An 18,851-nucleotide genomic window follows, 5' to 3' on the forward strand; every position below is an offset into this window, starting at 1 on the left:
CCCCGAAAGACGAAAAGACGCTATTAGTATTGTGTGGCCTGTCTGTCCGTCCGTCCCGTTTAGATCTCGTAAACTAGAAATGATAGTGAAAATCCGACATCATAATATTTTAGACCATTTAAAGTTCTGATGCAACGGCTACTTTTTTCTTTTCTGAAAGTGAAAATTTTAATTTTTAAAATCAAGTATGCAAGCAGTTTTTTTTTCATAAAGACACCACTTTTACAACTATTCATTATTAATAGCAAAAAACACGGGAGGCTATTTAGCAAAGGATATATCTATTTACAATATTTTAAAGACATTTATGCAAACGGTTTTAGATTTTTTTAATTTAAAAAACCTTTTTCACAATTGTATTGCTAAGTTACGTAAGTTCTGTCATACTAACTACTACATTCAAATTTTTTAAAATTACTTTTTTTCAAGAGATAATATCTATTTAGTATACATAGAAATGGAATATATTTAAAACAACAATTCATAACTATCTTTACGTATGTATATATAAAGTGCAGAGCTGCACTATATTGATGGAACTCTTAACTAAAGGAATTTTTTTTACGGAAATGTTTTTCTTTTTTTCTTGAGGCTTTGAATAAGAGATTGACTCTTTACAAAACAATTAGATCAATTAGATATTCATTATAAGACATTAGTTAGGCCAGGTTCACATCTAACTTCACTTTCACTTTCACCTATTCTTTGGTCTGTGGACCGCTGGGGCACCACACAAGATCTGTCAACCTTCTTTCTCCATTCTTCTCTGCCATTTGTCTTTGATAGAATTTCATTCTCGTGTTCTTTCTGCCTTTTAACCTGCCTGGGTGGACCATTTCGGGGGCCGATTTTGAGTTTGTGTTTCCACACAAACTGTCTTTGTAACCTTGTTTGTTTGTTGTTGTTTTTTGTTGTAATTTTGATGGCCTTGATGATTTTCACTTTAGTAGGAGTACCTGTGTAACGCTGTGTTGACCTCCATTATTTCTGTTGCTGGTGGTGTGTCCGGAATAGATTCTGGAGATTGTCGGTTCAAAATTTCTTGAAAGTGTTGCGCCCATCTATCCCTCTGTTCAACATCACTAGTCAGAACTCTCTTTGTAATCTTGTTTTGTTTTTTAAATCAGCGCCATTTTGTTGCCAGAATCCATGCGCTCCGTCTGTTTAGATATAACACACACACACACACACAAACGAGATTAAAAGAAGTGATTGGTAAATAAGACGAAACGAAAGAGAAACGAGCGGCCCCCGATATCTACATTCATGTTTACTAATGTAATGTCCCCTCATCTAGGACAAGGTATATATATATATCACAACTTCTGACACCCCTCCTCCCCAGCCTACACCCATAATTCTCTTTGCAGCAGGAGGTTAGCGTGCATGAACGTAAAAATAAGTGGATGGGGAGGGGGCGTATGTGAGAGCTCCAATAACAGTCAAAGAGAAATGATGCCGCAAATGAAGACACTCCGGGGTGTCTATTTGGACGAGTGGAAGGAGTGGGGGGAGGAGGGATGTTCCTTTCGGCATTAGTAAAACAGATTTATTCTTGATTTATGGAATATATTGTAGATCAGCTTCTTGTTAGGCAAAAGACTAGCACGAATTCTTGTGTGTATATGTGAGTGTGTGTGAGTGTGTGTGGTAAAGGGATGTGGTTGTGTGAAAAACAGTAAAATAAGTTATAAATCTTAAGAATTATCTTACATTTAAGCAATTAACATTATATATAACAGACAGACAGACAGACAGACAGACAGATAGATAGATAGATAGATAGATAGATAGATAGATAGATAGATAGATAGATAGATAGATAGATAGATAGATAGATAGATAGATAGATAGATAGATTGATTGATTGATTGATTTGCTCCTATATACACTTTCCTTTCTTTAAGAAACAATTTTTATTATTAAGCCTTAAGTCAATTATGATAGTGACTATTTGTTACCTATAATTGAATAATTAACTTGGTATTGCAAACAATGTAACAAAAATGAACTTCAGAAGTGAAAATAAAAATGAAACAAATTTGATGTTAAAAACAACTCACAAATAAAATTCCCCCCCACCCCAACTCCGATAGATCTGTCATAATGGAAGATCATAACGCGAGGCTTACTAGCCAATGAGAAGGTCCCAATGACACTTTACTACAGCGCCCCCTGTGTTAGAGTGTCTTCCATTGAGTGATCAATCACTAACAACAGCAGCGGCAATCATTTCCATACAGTGATATGTGACTAACTCTTCCATTCAGTGATATGTGACTAACTTTTGTTGGCCATTTTTCAAAGGCTCATTTTAATGTCCTATTTGTGTTTTTGTGCCTATGTGTTTGTATCAGTGTTTTGAGTCAGTTGTAGCGAAAGAATACAAACTTACGCATAATTTCCTTATAATTAGTTTTTCTCATTCTTCATGTATAAACAATTATTGTTAAAATAGCGGAAATAAGTAGAAAAAAAAACAAAAACTTCTATATTATATCTAGACTGGAAACCGGAAGTAAATTCTTATCTGTGACTGATCGATTCACAGACCTATACATATAGAGATTTTTATGTACGTAAACTCTTTTTTCAGACTCTAAGGGGAGTCGCCCCAAACAATCTTTTCTGTCTTAGAAAAGTAATGATCTTTAGTTTTCAAAGTTTAGACATTTCCTGTTTGTTTCCATTGAGATAAGGTTTTAAATCATGTTATGTACATTTAAATAGATTGATTACCTAGATCTTTCTAGATTATGTATCTAAAAATTGCAAAATAATAATTATAAGACGAGAGTACTCTTATTTTTGATGTTCAATTACTAGATCTAGATCTAAAAATTAAATTATATGTTACGTAGGTTAGGGTTGAAAAACAACAACAACTTTACTTCTTTTAACTACTTTACAAAACAACGCCTTAATCCAACTTTCTAAAAAATTTTCACGACATTTTTTGTAGTGTTAAAAAATCTCCATCTCCAGTCTAGAGTAGTCTATATAAGTCTATGGTCTACATTCAATTAAAAAAATGTGAATATAAAACTTGTATGCCAGATATTGTATTCCAAATGATCCTCTAAAACGTTTGTTTTCCAATGAGAAGAAAATATCCAGAAGTTTTGAATTATAAAAGGAGAGACTCTGGCCTGCTTCAACACAACTTTACATTCAGATCTCTCCTTAGCTCGTACATTGTGTAGATTTATATAAAAGAACAGACATTTTGTTCATACGGCAACAAACAAACTTTTGATAAATACAGATAACAAGCAGACATTTACCTCATTCAGAAAACAGACATTTACTTCATACATACAACAAACAGATATTTACTTCATACAGACAACTAACAGACATTTACTGCATACAGACAACTAACAGACATGTACTGCATACAGACAACTAACAGACATGTACTACATACTGACAACTAACAGACATGTACTGTATACAGACAAAAAAAAAGACATGTACTGCATACAGACAACTAACAGACATTTACTGCATACTGACAACTAACAGACATGTACTGCATACAGACAACTAACAGACATGTACTGCATACAGACAACTAACAGACAAAAAAAAAAGACATGTACTGCATACAGACAACTAACAGACATTTACTGCATACTGACAACTAACAGACATTTACTGCATACAGACAACTAACAGACACGTACTGCATACAGACAACTAACAGACATTTACTGTATACAGACAAAAAAAAGACATGTACTGCATACAGACAACTAACAGACATTTACTGCATACAGACAACTAACAGACATTTACTGCATACAGACAACTAACAGACATTTACTGCATACAGATAACAAGCAGAAATTTACCTCATTCAGAAAACAGACAATTACTTCATACAGACAACTAACAGACATTTTCTGCATACAGACAAAAAAAGACATTTACTGCATACAGACAACTAACAGACATTTACTGCATACAGACAACTAACAGACATTTACTAAATACAGACATCTAACAGGCATTTACTGCATACATACAACTAACAGACATTTATTGCATGCACACAACAAACAGACTTTTATTGCATACAGACGACAACAAACATATTCTTCATACAGACAAAAAACAAACATTTACTTCATACAGACAACGTACAGACCTTTACTGTATACAGACAGCTAACAAACATTTACTGTATACAGACAACTAACAGACTTTTATTGCATGCAGTCGACAACAAACATTTACTTCATACAGACAACGTACAGACCTTTACTGCATACAGACAGCTAACAGACATTTAGTGCTTACAGACAGCTAACAGACATTTAGTGCTTACAGACAACAAAGAGGCAGACGTCATACAGACTTGTGTTGTGTAAGGACCACACGTGTTACCAACTTGCAGATTAGTCCAGACATTGAAAAATGTGCTAGTTCCGCTGAATAAGGATCACAATACTATTACATTTCGAAGACACACGGTGTCGCCTGGCAAGAATATAATTTCTATCACTTGTCACTTTCATTGATATGTCACATCTCGTTATTGCGTGGGCTGGAGGTGGCGGGAAGGGGCACAACTTAGGCGCCATCACGTGACTGGGTTCTATGAAAAATGAGTAATTTGATATAAAAGAAAAGAGGTTTTAAAAGTGTCTGAAAATAGTCATATAGGAGGCGGGGAGGAGGGGAGAGGGTGGAGGCGAAAAGAGGCGAAGTGAAATTAGATTTTATAAAAGCAATAACAACAAAAACATTCAGAAGACATTTATTGGATGTTGACTTGAGAAGATTGATAAGTTCGAAGCAGGAATGTTTCCATGCACAAATTTATCAGAGATAAATTATATGAATGAACAGCCAGAACTCTAAATTTTTTTTTTCCCAAATTGTTCAATTTATAATATACCGAATTCATTTAACATTTTATACCAGTAGTTAAAATTTATGAACGAAATTGAACTTTAAGATTTCACTAAATACAATAGTTTTCTAATAATGAAAATGCCTTATAAATCTAATAGGACTACTTAATTAAAGTCTTAATAATGATACACCTCATTGAATGGTATTGATGACTCTAGCTGCTCTGCTGTCTCATTAGATTGAAATAAAGAGAATAGCTAAATCAAACATTTCTGGGTTTGCTTCCTGTAGACCTCCTAGGTTTTTTTCCCTCCATATTTTGCTTTTACTTAAGTTACATTAAATTTGATGTAAATACAAGTTCTTGAGATTGTTCTTGTGATAGGGGGAGAGGAGATGCAGCACATTTTACAGTAACTTTAACCATTCTAAGCAGAAGTGACAATAACCAAACAGAGTCTTCAACATTATAGTCACTCTATAATTCAGCAAAAACGCCAACCCAACTGTCACTGGTTTTAGGAAATAATGAAAAATAAAATCTGACAGAATTCAAAACGTTTTCCTCGGAGACAAGACGTATCATTTGAATGTAAAATGTGTGGTTGAAAGGCTATCTAACAAGCGGACTCGAGTTCAAATCCAACTCAAGCTGAGTTGTGTTTTCTGAGAGCTTGATGGTAGCATGGAAAAATTCTCCAACATACCCCCGTCCCCACAGACACAAGAGAGATTGGACCATAGCGCACTGAGCATGCTCAAAATGCGCTGTACAAGAGCATTTTTTTAAGTGAACATTTTGATATGTTTCATATTTTAATTTTTAGCTTATTTTTAATCTGAAGTTAAAGTTGAAAGAGAAACAGAAGTTTTGAGATTTACTTCCAAATTTTGTTTCACCAAATGTCAGCTGGCCATTTATTGTATACTTCTTTCAATTTGAATGTGAATTTCTTGAAAGGAAAAAAAATAGACATGCATTATATGTTGACATCCAATCTTATCTTATATATTACAGACGTTACTTCAAAAAAGAAGATCATTACGTCCTACGCATTTCATGTGTCAATCTAGTCATGCATGTTAATCAATGACTTAAACTTTGCTAAGTTGTTGGTTTTCGTGGCTGATTCATGCAAACCATTCCATTCTCTAATTGCATGGTCTCATAAGAAAGTGCGAGCCGATAAAGAAATATGTATTGAATTTTATATGTATTGTATTTTAAACAAGACAACAACAAATATAGCGTAGTTTGTGTTTTCACTAAAACTTGTAGACGGTTCTGTGGGACTGCTGTTTGATAGGTAACGCAGGTCAAAGACGAAGTTAGATTACTATTGCTTTTATTATGTATTACTATAACTATTGCACTTTCGTTTTTGCTTTATTTTACAGGTGACTATGTCCCTCATAAATCTAAATGTCATTGTGGGATGCTTGGCTACCTACCAAGAAGGCTTGAGTAAATCATCGTGAAAAGTACAGGGTTTGTTTCAATGTACTGGTGATTTTCATACATGGAGGTAAATCCATAAATAGTAAGCATTTCGGTGTATCCGGTGTACAGAATATGAACGTATTTCTAGTGAGGTGTCAGCTTTTCAGCACTGAAGAATTTCATTTTGAAGCTCTTTCACTTCTAGCACAAAGTAGTTTGATAGTTGGCAACAGTCAGCTTTCACTAAGGCGTCCTTGACTTTGCTCAGTTTGTCTAGTTCAAAATCTCTATCAGCAATCCTCTTTTCACTTTTCTTGATATATTCTGTCTCGGAAGATAATGGATGCGCCCAGATGAGTCACTGGTTTTGGTTTCGTCTTGAGACGGGGCAGAATCTGATGTGGTTAATCAAGCCAATTCTGGAGCGGCAGAATTTACCACAGTTCGTGCATGTGTATGCATCCGTTTTAGGGCTAGCTGCTAGGGCAGCTTTCTTTTTCTTTCCCTTGACTAAGGCCGATTCATTTCTTTTGCTCTCAGCGAGGATCGTACCAGCACGCACAGTCTGTCTCCAAGCACTACGGTCTTGGGCTATATCCGTTGATGCCTGTGCTTTTCATGTCTCGCTTGCAGACATCTCTATAGGTTAGTCTTGGGCGGCACTTGGGTCTGACTCCCTCCACAAGCTCAGCATATAAGATATCTTTCGGGGTTCTACCATCTGGCATCGGGTGAAATGTCCGAGGCAGAGTAGTCTTCTCGGTGTAAGGAGAGCATAGATGCTGTGCATATTGGCCAATTTCAAAACTTCCTGATTGGAGACATGGTCCCTCCAGGAGAAACGTTTTTGCTTAGCTTCCATTATATTACCATCACATTTTTTCATATCGCTTTCTCTTATTTTTTCTCTCTTACGGAGCGTTGTTGCTTTATACTCATCAAATCAAAAAATAGATTACTGTAAATAACCTTTAGTTTAAAAATCTCCAATGTAATGAGATTAGTTTGGTATGGTTACAACATTGGAGACTTTTCCGATAAAATAAACAATGTCAAGGTCGCTAAGTTGGACTTTACTTTTGCCAACGAAATAAAAAAGAATTGAGCCATTGTTTTTATACTATCTCAATGCGTGGTAGTCTTCATTGCAAGACTGCTATAGTACCGCCAGTTTTGTTAAGTCCTAGATTGAAAGTCTACATTGTAAGGCTTCCTCCATAGTGAAATTATTTTGTACTACAAACGAGTTTAGAAAATGTTCGAAAAGTGAACAAATAATATCAATTTGTTTTTTAAATAACAGCTTACCAGCACTTCCTTTTTTTTTTGTACATCGGATACACCAAACAGCAAGCTATTGATTGGTTTTCCACCATGCATAAAAAATCTTCTGCAAACTAAGAGGGCTCTGCCTTTAGATTAATGTTGGCGTGCCGACATTTTTAGAATCAACTGCTCCACAATTCTCCCTTTCAATGATCAGTCTCAAGTTTTGCGCGCGACATTTTTTTTTTTTTTTTTTTGGCTTTCTTGTATCTTTCGCTTCCAGTGTTAAGTGCAACATGTCATCCCGAGTTAAGTTTTCTGTGGAGAACTGTCTCCCCATTACAGCCTCATTCTGTTGGGGATGTATTCACACCAAACAACAACTTGGAGCATATTCTCAAAATAAACGTGACAGCCTTGAACAAACCTGACATGGATGAAATTCCACGTCACGAAAGAAATCTCTACCCCAATCTCTCCCCTTCTATTTCTCTCTCTCTTTCTCTCTCTTTCTCAACCAAATAGAAACAAAAGAGATGTTTGGTCATCACTTCGTCTCTCGGGATGACTGGCTGCGAAGCCGAAATCCGATTAGAATTATGTTTCAATGTTTAACTGACAGATACTCCGAGTTCTTCACTGAGCATTGTCAAAAACAAAATGTGAACCCCCACACGTCCCCTTTTCACCGTCTTCGAATATGACCTGACTTCACCCGTCTCCTATTCATAGTCCCATGACTACATTAAAGCAGAAGTCTAGGGGAGAGAACTCCAAGTCGCTCCAGTGATCACAGTCTCCTTCAACATATCAATTACTCATCAGAATAGAAAACTCATTTTACGCACGAGCGATTTGGCAATAGAATAAATTTATTTCCGGAGTCGCAACGCTGGTTCGGAATTAAACGAGCGATGCCGGAAGGAAATGCACGAGCAATCCCTGGGCCTAAAGACGAGATTAACCGCGTAATTGTTTCGCATCGACGGCCTAGTCTGCGCTGGCGATCGAGGCTCTGGGTGGAGAAGTTGAGCCAGGCGATGGTTTGATTCTGAAAGAATGAGATCCTAAGAAAGAGATCGAGATGGCTGAAATGGAAAGAATTCAAATACATGGCGTCGGAGCTTAAGCTCTGGAACAAAGGCAAACGTTTGAAAAGCTCAAGGAAAATGCAGAAAAAAAATTGTGCGAGTATAAAGACAAATACAAGACAATTAGTTTAGTTTAACCAAAAGAAAAAAGGATAATAAAGGGAGTTTTGTGTTTAAGACAAACTCTTGGAAGGTCCTGCAGGTATGTTGTGCCCACAGAAAACTTTACAAGTTCATTAGGAAAAATTAGAGATCATTAAAAAGTACCATTAAATATAATTTTTATAATATTTGTATCTAAGTCTTTGTATATAAGGAAATACATACGTCGTTGGTTTTTTTTAAGCAAAGACTCACACTGGCTGGGACCATAAGTAGACAAGACAACAATGAAATGACCAACAGTATAGAGACATTGTTCATTTTTGTTTTTTTATTTATTTATATATTTTTTTTTTTGGCAAACTTATGTTTTTCCATTGAGTTTGTGTCAATGCCAGACTACATTGTCCAGAAAAGAAGACACAGTGACACACACTGGATAGCTTCTACCCTTCCGTGCACCCAAGAACAAAGTCTTCAGACGTAGGATCACTTCACAACTTTCTTACAGCTCCCGATCTCCATTGGACAACTATTGGAGACTTTTAAATCGTCTTTTGTAAATGGTGCATGTGCGTGAAAAATGGTTTGCATATTTAATATTTAAAAAAAACAAAAATGTTCGCTTTCAGAAACCTAAACGAAGATGTTCTGATATAGAAGTACAAAACAAACAATTGAGAGATCGTATTCTGTGGATTTAAACAATGTGTCAGACAGAAGGAAGGTTCATACAACTGCTAATAAATGATAAATGACGTTTTGTAGCTTAGAGATGAAAGTCGAATAGTTCTGTACAGCATGTAAGAGATGAAGGTCAAAATAGTTCTGTACAGCATGTAAGAGATGAAGGTCAAAATAGTTCTGTACAGCATGTAAGAGATGAAAGTTAAAATAGTTCTGTACAGCATGTAAGAGATGAAAGTTAAAATAGTTCTGTACAGCATGTAAGAGATGAAAGTTAAAATAGTTCTGTACAGCATGTAAGAGATGAAAGTCAAAATAGTTCTGTACAGCATGTAAGAGATGAAAGTCAAAATAGTTCTGTACAGCATGTAAGAGATGAAAGTCAAAATAGTTCTGTACAGCATGTAAGAGATGAAGGTCAAAATAGTTCTGTACAGCATGTAAGAGATGAAAGTCAAAATAGTTCTGTACAGCATGTAAGAGATGAAAGTCAAAATAGTTCTGTACAGCATGTAAGAGATGAAAGTCAAAATAGTTCTGTACAGCATGTAAGAGATGAAAGTCAAAATAGTTCTGTACAGCATGTAAGAGATGAAAGTCAAAATAGTGCTGTACAGCATGTAAGAGATGAAAGTCAAAATAGTGCTGTACAGCATGTAAGAGATGAAAGTCAAAATAGTGCTGTACAGCATGTAAGAGATGAAGGTCAAAATAGTTCTGTACAGCATGTAAGAGATGAAAGTCAAAATAGTTCTGTACAGCATGTAAGAGATGAAAGTCAAAATAGTTCTGTACAGCATGTAAGAGATGAAAGTTAAAATAGTTCTGTACAGCATGTAAGAGATGAAGGTCAAAATAGTTCTGTACAGCATGTAAGAGATGAAAGTCAAAATAGTTCTGTACAGCATGTAAGAGATGAAAGTCAAAATAGTTCTGTACAGCATGTAAGAGATGAAAGTCAAAATAGTGCTGTACAGCATGTGAGAGATGAAAGTTAAAATAGTGCTGTACAGCATGTAAGAGATGAAAGTCAAAATAGTTCTGTACAGCATGTAAGAGATGAAAGTCAAAATAGTGCTGTACAGCATGTAAGAGATGAAAGTCAAAATAGTGCTGTACAGCATGTAAGAGATGAAAGTCAAAATAGTTCTGTACAGCATGTAAGAGATGAAAGTCAAAATAGTTCTGTACAGCATGTAAGAGATGAAAGTTAAAATAGTGCTGTACAGCATGTAAGAGATGAAAGTTAAAATAGTGCTGTACAGCATGTAAGAGATGAAAGTCAAAATAGTTCTGTACAGCATGTAAGAGATGAAAGTCAAAATAGTTCTGTACAGCATGTAAGAGATGAAAGTCAAAATAGTGCTGTACAGCATGTAAGAGATGAAAGTCAAAATAGTTCTGTACAGCATGTAAGAGATGAAAGTCAAAATAGTTCTGTACAGCATGTAAGAGATGAAAGTTAAAATAGTGCTGTACAGCATGTAAGAGATGAAAGTTAAAATAGTTCTGTACAGCATGTAAGAGATGAAAGTCAAAATAGTTCTGTACAGCATGTAAGAGATGAAAGTCAAAATAGTGCTGTACAGCATGTAAGAGATGAAAGTCAAAATAGTTCTGTACAGCATGTAAGAGATGAAAGTCAAAATAGTTCTGTACAGCATGTAAGAGATGAAAGTTAAAATAGTGCTGTACAGCATGTAAGAGATGAAAGTTAAAATAGTTCTGTACAGCATGTAAGAGATGAAAGTCGAAATAGTTCTGTACAGCATGTAAGAGATGAAAGTTAAAATAGTGCTGTACAGCATGTAAGAGATGAAAGTCAAAATAGTGCCATGTGGTATGCTACCTACACTCTTTTAGTCAGCAGTGATCAAGACTTAGCATGACTATCAATGGATGGTGCGCCATTGCACGATTAATAAAAAGACTTTTATGACTCCATTAGTTTATTATTCGCTACTTGTTACAAATCTTTTCTACGGGACATCTTCAGCCTTTAATATATTTACAAAAATTAAAATCTTAAAAGACGAGCACCGTCGTGTTGTATTTTAAGAACCAAAAGAGAACTAAGAAAATTATTTGTCGCTTTCAAAAGCCGGTTATAAGTGAGGAATGCAATTATTAAAGACTTGATTTTAGTTTCTTATTCTAACATTCTTCCTCGCTTTTAAAATATTAAATAATCATATCATATACATTACAGACGTTGCAAAAAAAAAAATATATTACGTATGTTTATCTAGTCATGCATGTTAATCAATGACTTAAACTCTGCTAAGTCGTTGTTGTTTTTTCTGGCTAATTCAGGCACACCATTCCATTCTCTAATGGAACTAGGGAAGAAGGAGCACTTGTACGAATTTGTTGTAGCATAAGGAATAAGAAACGTGCCTCTGTGTTTGTGTCTTTCTGAGTATTTCATTCGGTTTTGTTTTTCTAATACATGCATTTTCTGTGTGTAAATAGCAGGGTCAACATTTGTACAAAGTCGGAACAAGAAATTTCTAGTAATAAGTTTTGGATGAAGGCGAAGACGTGTTTGTGGGGGGGGACTTTGTTTTAATATTTAGAATTTTAAGAAAATAGACACGCACACATGCGCAAGCATAACCTAATGTTCAAGGATGAATATTTGTTGTACACTTTTAGCGTTCCTAGTTACCATGACATACCGATATACTATTATCTATATCCAGGGTGGCCCAAAAGTAGTTTGCAGTTATTTAACTACCACATTGTGTGTCAGAGTGTCCTGGGGAGATTTGAAGAATGTTGCAATGTTAAAGTAGATTTTGGGAGATTTTTTTCCAAATGGTAACCCTAACGCCAAGTAAAACCAAACCCTATGGGTTACATTTGTATGTGTATTTATCTTTATATATGTTGTGTGTGTGTGTTATGTTTGTTTTCTTGTAATCTCCCTTGTTCTACTGTTCAGTGTGTTCACGTGTTCTGTGACATACAATCTTTGGTTGACTCAAGCTCCTATGCTAGCATTCTACAATCCACTTACAGAATTGACCATACAGTGTGATTCCAGTCAAAATGGTCTTGGCGCTGTTTTTAATGCAGGAAAGTAAACACATAGCTTACGCAGGTCGATCTTTGACTGATACTGAGACAAGATACGCACAGATCGAGAAAGAAATGCTAGCAATTGTATTTGCGCTGGATAAGTTCCACCAATACACATTTGGTCGCCATACATTGAAAGTGACCACAAACCTCTTGAAGCAATAATGTCTAAACCTCTCTCAGCTGCTCCCCAAAGATTGCAGGGAATGATGCTGCACATACAAAACTCTGATATAAAAGTAGTTTATAAAAAGAAAATGTATCTGGCCGATGCACTTTTTAGAGCGCATATCAAGTCATTAGCAAACAGTCAAGGGGAGTTTGAGCTCATAAATATGGCCAGTTTCCTAGCCATTGGGGAAGAAGACTACGTGGACTAAAGGAAGAAACCGAGAGAGATCGGACGCTTCAAAAACTTCTATTCACAATTAATCAAGGCTGGCCAGAAGGCAAGCATCTTCTACCATATCAAATAACGCCTTATTATAATTTCAGAGACGAAATGTCAGTTCAAGAGGGGCTTATATAATATTCAAAGGTGAAAGAGTAGTAGTGCCCAAGTCGCTACGATTAGAAATGAAAAGAGAAGTTCAGTCTACATCTACACATTCAGGCATTGAAGGATGCTTGAAAAGAGCTCGTGAGAGTTTATTCTGGCTAAGAATGACTAGTGACATAAAGCATTATATTTCAACTTGCGAAATATGTCAAGCTTTTCAACTCATTCAACAGAAAGAGACTTAAATGAATCATGAAGTTCCCACACACCAGTGGGAAAAGGTTGGTAAAGACATACCGATTTTTTCCTTGAAAAGAAAAGATTTCCCCACATATTTAGATTAAGGCTTTGAGGGTCGCAGCCGAAAAAAAGTCTTCGAAAAATAATATATAAAAAAATAAAAAGTTAATTTATAAATAATTACTTTTGTTCAGTACGCCTGTTTGTAACTTCGTTTTGTTACAGAAATATAATTCAAAGTTCTGAACAAAAATTTTTAAGAGGGAGGAGAAATTAAGAATACCAATTAATTTTTTAATATATTTTTTAGGATCGAAGTATAAATTTTAAGTTATAGCCCCAAAGTTATATATAGAATAGAAAAATCTCTAAAGGTTGGGAAAAGGCGACTAGGAAGAAATATTTGGGCTCAGAATTCATCTTAATTGTAACTCTTATTATTTCTTATGAATTCTAAATTTTCCAAAACAAAGTCTTTCTTTACATAATTATGACTAATTCATGCGCAATTACATAGACTTTGTCGTCATATTTGAATATTCTGTTTTTTAAACGTCATGTTTTCGTCGTAAAAGGGGAGGGGGCAGTAGAGTGAAAGCGATTAATCATGTAAGAGTCGTATCTCATTTTATAATTATTGGTATCTCAGTGCATTTTCCTGCTATTAAAAAGTTTTATTTCAAAAACATAAAGTGCTATTCTTACTGACTTAGACCCTCCCGAGAATTTGGGACATTTGCCGTCAAGCAGTTTCCACAAAAATCTGTCACTGGTAGGCCTAATGTCTAAAGCGTCTTCCCACATGCTCTGAGGACCTCCATGATTGTGTGGAGCCAAGTTGTACTAGAATGTCATCGCAACTCTTTTTATGCGTAATTCATTTTGTCGGAGAACATGTCCCGCAAATCTCATGCGACGCACTGTCACAATCTTACTAGGGAGTCGACTCCCAGTTCGGCATAGATTTATTTGATTTAGACCCGATCTCTATAGCTGACTCCTAAAATCTGTCATAGCCATCTTTGTTGAGCCACATTTAGTATTTTTCAATTTCGGCAAATGACTATTCACTGCACTTTATTAATGGAACCCCGCCACAGGTAGAAATGTGTAATCTCTCTTGAATACGCTATTGGAATTATGTGATTGAAGTTTGCTTTAGATTTTATATGGAAAAGGAAAGTTTTATCGTCAAAATCATCTGTTGGAGGGTTTTAAACTAAAAAATCTCTGGAGTTTTTTTGTTTTTTTTAATTCAAAATCCCATTTAGCTACGGCCATAGAATTTGGTAACTGTAGTTTGCTTTAGAATAATATTGAAGATAAAGGTTTTAGATCTCAACACGCTCTGTAAAGGGATTTTAAACTAAAAACCATCTGGAGGGGTTTTAAACTTTAAAAAAAAAGCCACCTGTAGGAGAGGGGTTTAAAATCAAAACCCCTAATTGGCTTGGTTGCGCTCAAATAATTTTAGTGTGTATTTGTTGTTTTTTTTATATTGAAGAGGTACTTTTTAAGCATCAAGCCCCTCTGAAGGGGGCTTTAAACTCAAAACCCCTTTTGGCAACGCTCATAGCATTTTGAGTACGTAATTTGTTGTTGTTTTTTTCACATTGAAGAAGTATTTTGTAGCTTAAAACCCCGCTGGCGGGGGGTTTAAACCCAAAACCCCCTTGGGCTACGCCATTTAGCTACGGTCATAGAATTTGGTAACTGTATTTTGCGTTAGAATAATATTGATGATAGAGGTTTTCCACATCAAAACTCTCTGTAGGGGAATTTTAAACTCAAAACCATCTGGAAGGGTTTTAAACTTTAAAAAAAAAGCCATCTGTAGGAGAAGGGTTTAAACTCAAAACCCCTTCTTTGACTTGGCTACGAAATTTTAGTGTGTAATTTGCTTTTTTTTTTATATTGAAGAGGTATTTTTTAGCATCAAACCTCTCTGAAGGGGGATTTAAACTCAAAACCCTTTTTTGGCAACGCTCATAGCATTTTGAGTGCGTAATTTGCTTTTTTTTTTCATTGAAGATGTATTTTTTAGCTTCAAACCCCGCTGGTGGTTGGTTTAAACTCAAAACTCTTTTGGCTACGCTCATAGATTTTAGAGTGTGTAATTTGCTAATTTTTTGTATATTCAAAAAGTATTTTTTAGCTTCAAACTCCACTGAAGGGGAGTTTAAACTCAAAAACCCTTTGACTACACTCATAGAATTTTGAGTGTATAATTTGCTTTGTTTTTAATATTAAAGAGGTATTATTTACCTTCAAACCCCGCTGAAAGGGGGGGGGGGGGTAAACTCAAAACTGAGTCGAAACCCATTTAGCTACGCTCATGACATTTTAAGTGCGTAATTTACTTTTATTTTATATTGGTGAGGTATTTTTTGAGCTTCAAACCCTACTGAGGAGGGGAGGGGGGTTAAACTCAAAACCCCTTTGGCTACGCTCATAGAGTTTTTAGTGTGTAATTTGCTTTATTTTTATATTGAAGAGGGGGTTTATCGTAAATTTTGGAGAGGGTTTTAAAATCAAAATCTTCCTTAGCTGTGCTCTTGGAATTTGGGGAATGTCGTTTGCCTTTTTTTTTTTTTTTGTTATGTTTTGTTTTATAGAAGAGAGGGATTTGACTGCAAAAAACCCTGGTAGGCGGTTTTAAACTCAAAACCCCCTGGTAGGGGGTTTTAAACTCAAAACCCCCCAGGTAAGGGGTTTTAAACTAAAAAACCCTGGTAGGGGTTTTAAACTCAAAAAACATTGGCTGTGCTGGGACAAGTGATGGTTTAGTATTACAATTTCACCTAAAATAAACAAAATCAAAGGAAAAAATCAGTCACTAAATTCCTCCCACTCCAACTCGAACGGGTACGAAGGCAGTAGATATAATACCCACACACACACATACACACACACCGAATCCGCTAGCATATCAGAAGTGGAACAACATAATGTAAAGGTTAGTTAAAATATCAATAAGTGGCTTTTATCATTTAGATATGTAACTAATTCTGTTAACAAACTGTGATTTCTACAGATAAATTGGACAGCCCCCCCACCCTCGAAGGTTTAGGGTCGGGGTGGGAGATTAATGCAATCGACCCCCCCCCCTCATCCCCCAAATCGGCCAACATACTAGAAGGGGGTGACATAATCTAAAAATAGGTTAAAATATAAATAATATTAATTTAAATAAAGAATTCGAATACAAATTGTGTGATTTCTCTACTAAAATTCGCCCCCCCTTTTTCGTTGAGGGGGGTTGGCCGAGTGGAGGGGGCGGCGATAGCCAGTGCTTTTGGGCCACTCTGTAATATTGGCCTAGATAAAGAAAAATGTCTTTTTTAAATGACATAGTAGGCCTAATGCTTTAAAAAAAGTAGTAGATTTTTTTTAAAGCTGTTAAAAAATAAAGCTTATATTGAATATTATATTATAGCTATAGAAGACCAACTTGTTAGCCATTGAGCTATCTAAGTACTAATAAAAGTAGGTTTTATTGTCTATTGCTAGTTTAAAATTTTAGCGAACGACCTAATACACTAGGCCCTACTTTTCTCTTCATAAAACTAAATTAATTAGTTACGAGTAATCGCTTAATTAGTTTTTTTTTAAATGGTTCGTGTGTTGTCATTGACAACAAATAGTTGTACAAAGTTTCAACTTGTTCCAAGTACGGGAAGTGGGAGAAATGACGTGTACAAGATTCCACCCAGAAAGACAGTTGATATAAACGTTGTACATAAATAAGCAAGCCAACAAAACAATTTCGCCTATTAACTTTTCTTTCCTAATTTCATCTTCTTTTTCTTATTTTCAATGCCCACACTAAATATACTCCCAAGTGCGGGTCTGCCACGAATAACGTCACACATAGACTATATCTCTACACAGTGTTGTAGTCAAGCAATCTTACAACTCGCTTGTCACCCATTAGAGCATTTCAAAGATTTTAAACAATTAAAAACAATGTGTGGACAGGCTGTCAGAACAACATCTAATATTCCGGGAGGGGTGGAGAAGAGGGAGGTTAATGGGCTCAAAGGGGGATGGGGGGCTTGTAATAGCTTCGAAGAGACAGTGTTGTCAGGTCAGCTAATGGACTCGTGTGTCAGAAGATTGTTTTAGTGCCGCCCTAAGGATTTGGCGGGAAGCAGCAAATGTGAGCCATTTCATGTCCCTGAGGAGCAGACGCGATGTTTTATAGGATGGACCGGGACTTGGAGTCTTCAATTTTCGAGTTCCTTTCATCAGTGACTTTAAGCTAAGCAGCCTGGTTCAATTGAAATCTTAGTTGAATCAATTTCTTAAGAAATTAAATGAGGGAGGAGGAAAGTTGTTTGTTTGTTTTTTTAAAAAAAAAGCTTATACGAAGTGTAATTGTAACAATTAGTTTGGGTCAGTCATGTCATTAAATTTGTAATAGATCTAGACCAACAACAATAAATCTGTACAATTAGTGTACCAATAGTTTTTGTTTAGCGCTATTTCATGCGTTTAGCTTTCTCAAAACGCTATGATCCTATCATTTATGTGAACCATTCAGGAAAATGGGGAGGGGGGGGGGAGAGCGAAAGGGAGATCTGAGTGAATTTTACCGTAGTCGCCGTTAAAAAGCATTTTTTTTTAAAGGGGGGACGACCTTAGTTTGAACTCATGGCCCAAGCTGACATACTAACCACTCTGCTAGTGAGGTGCGTTTGAAAATTGGAGATTGTACACTAATCTATTGTTTGTTTCAAATTTACTTTAAAGCAGCTTATACCACCACTACAGTCAAAGGTCAAGTACATTTTTTCCCTTGTTTGAGATACCAAACAAAATAATTAATTACCAATATTTAATTAACTAATTGGTTAATTGTTTTATTGATTCTTGTGTTGTCAGCTAAGAGAAATAATTGTGCAGAATTTCAGATTGATCCGAGATTGTGATTGGAGAAACGACGTGTAAAAATATTGTACAAGACAGACAGACGGAGTGAGTTGATAGAAGCTTGTAAAAAAAATAGTTTATCATAGGGGCTTCAAGAAATGAAATTTTTAATGTGACCTACCAATGTTCATTTCGTGTAAATTATCCAAAGTTTTCATCATAATTGTTTTTTTTTAATTTGTTTGTTTTTTCTTTTCATCACATAGCCTATCTTGTATTATCTACCACTAAAAACAAAAGTAAATTACTCCTTTCATACCTTGCGATATATATAGGGCAGATGATGAAAAGGTCATCTTTCTGCTCCTTTGGCCGACGGTTAACAAAGGTCCAAACGGCCTTTATTTTCCCAAACTAATGTCAGATACTCATTTGACTTGGGGGAAATCAGGGATGACTAAAATACCAAAATAAAAAATCCTAACCTTCACTGAAATTCCAACCCGAGACCATTGCGTTCAGAAACAAAGCATTTAACTACTCAGCCACCAAGCCCCCGACAATTTTTTTTCTTTGCCTTTTTTCAATAAAAAAAAAATCATATTTCTTAACAATTGCATGAATTCCTTTTTTTTTTTAAGTGGAACACCTTTTGTTTTGTTGATATCGTGGGAATCCATAGAAAATTAGCTTTTACTATATTAAAAGCATC

General features: G+C 35.5%; 1 protein-coding gene across 1 annotated transcript; it reads right to left on the reverse strand.

Moving 5' to 3' along the window:
• Positions 1-9,500: 9,500 nt before the first annotated feature.
• Positions 9,501-11,255, reverse strand: LOC129924679 (uncharacterized). Its single transcript, XM_056021165.1, has one exon. The coding sequence runs from the start codon at positions 11,253-11,255 to the stop codon at positions 9,501-9,503; it is 1,755 nt and encodes a 584-aa protein (XP_055877140.1).
• Between the last annotated feature and the right edge of the window lie 7,596 nt (positions 11,256-18,851).

Source organism: Biomphalaria glabrata, chromosome 2 (assembly GCF_947242115.1).
Source record: "Biomphalaria glabrata chromosome 2, xgBioGlab47.1, whole genome shotgun sequence".
Lineage (NCBI taxonomy): Eukaryota > Metazoa > Mollusca > Gastropoda > Planorbidae > Biomphalaria > Biomphalaria glabrata.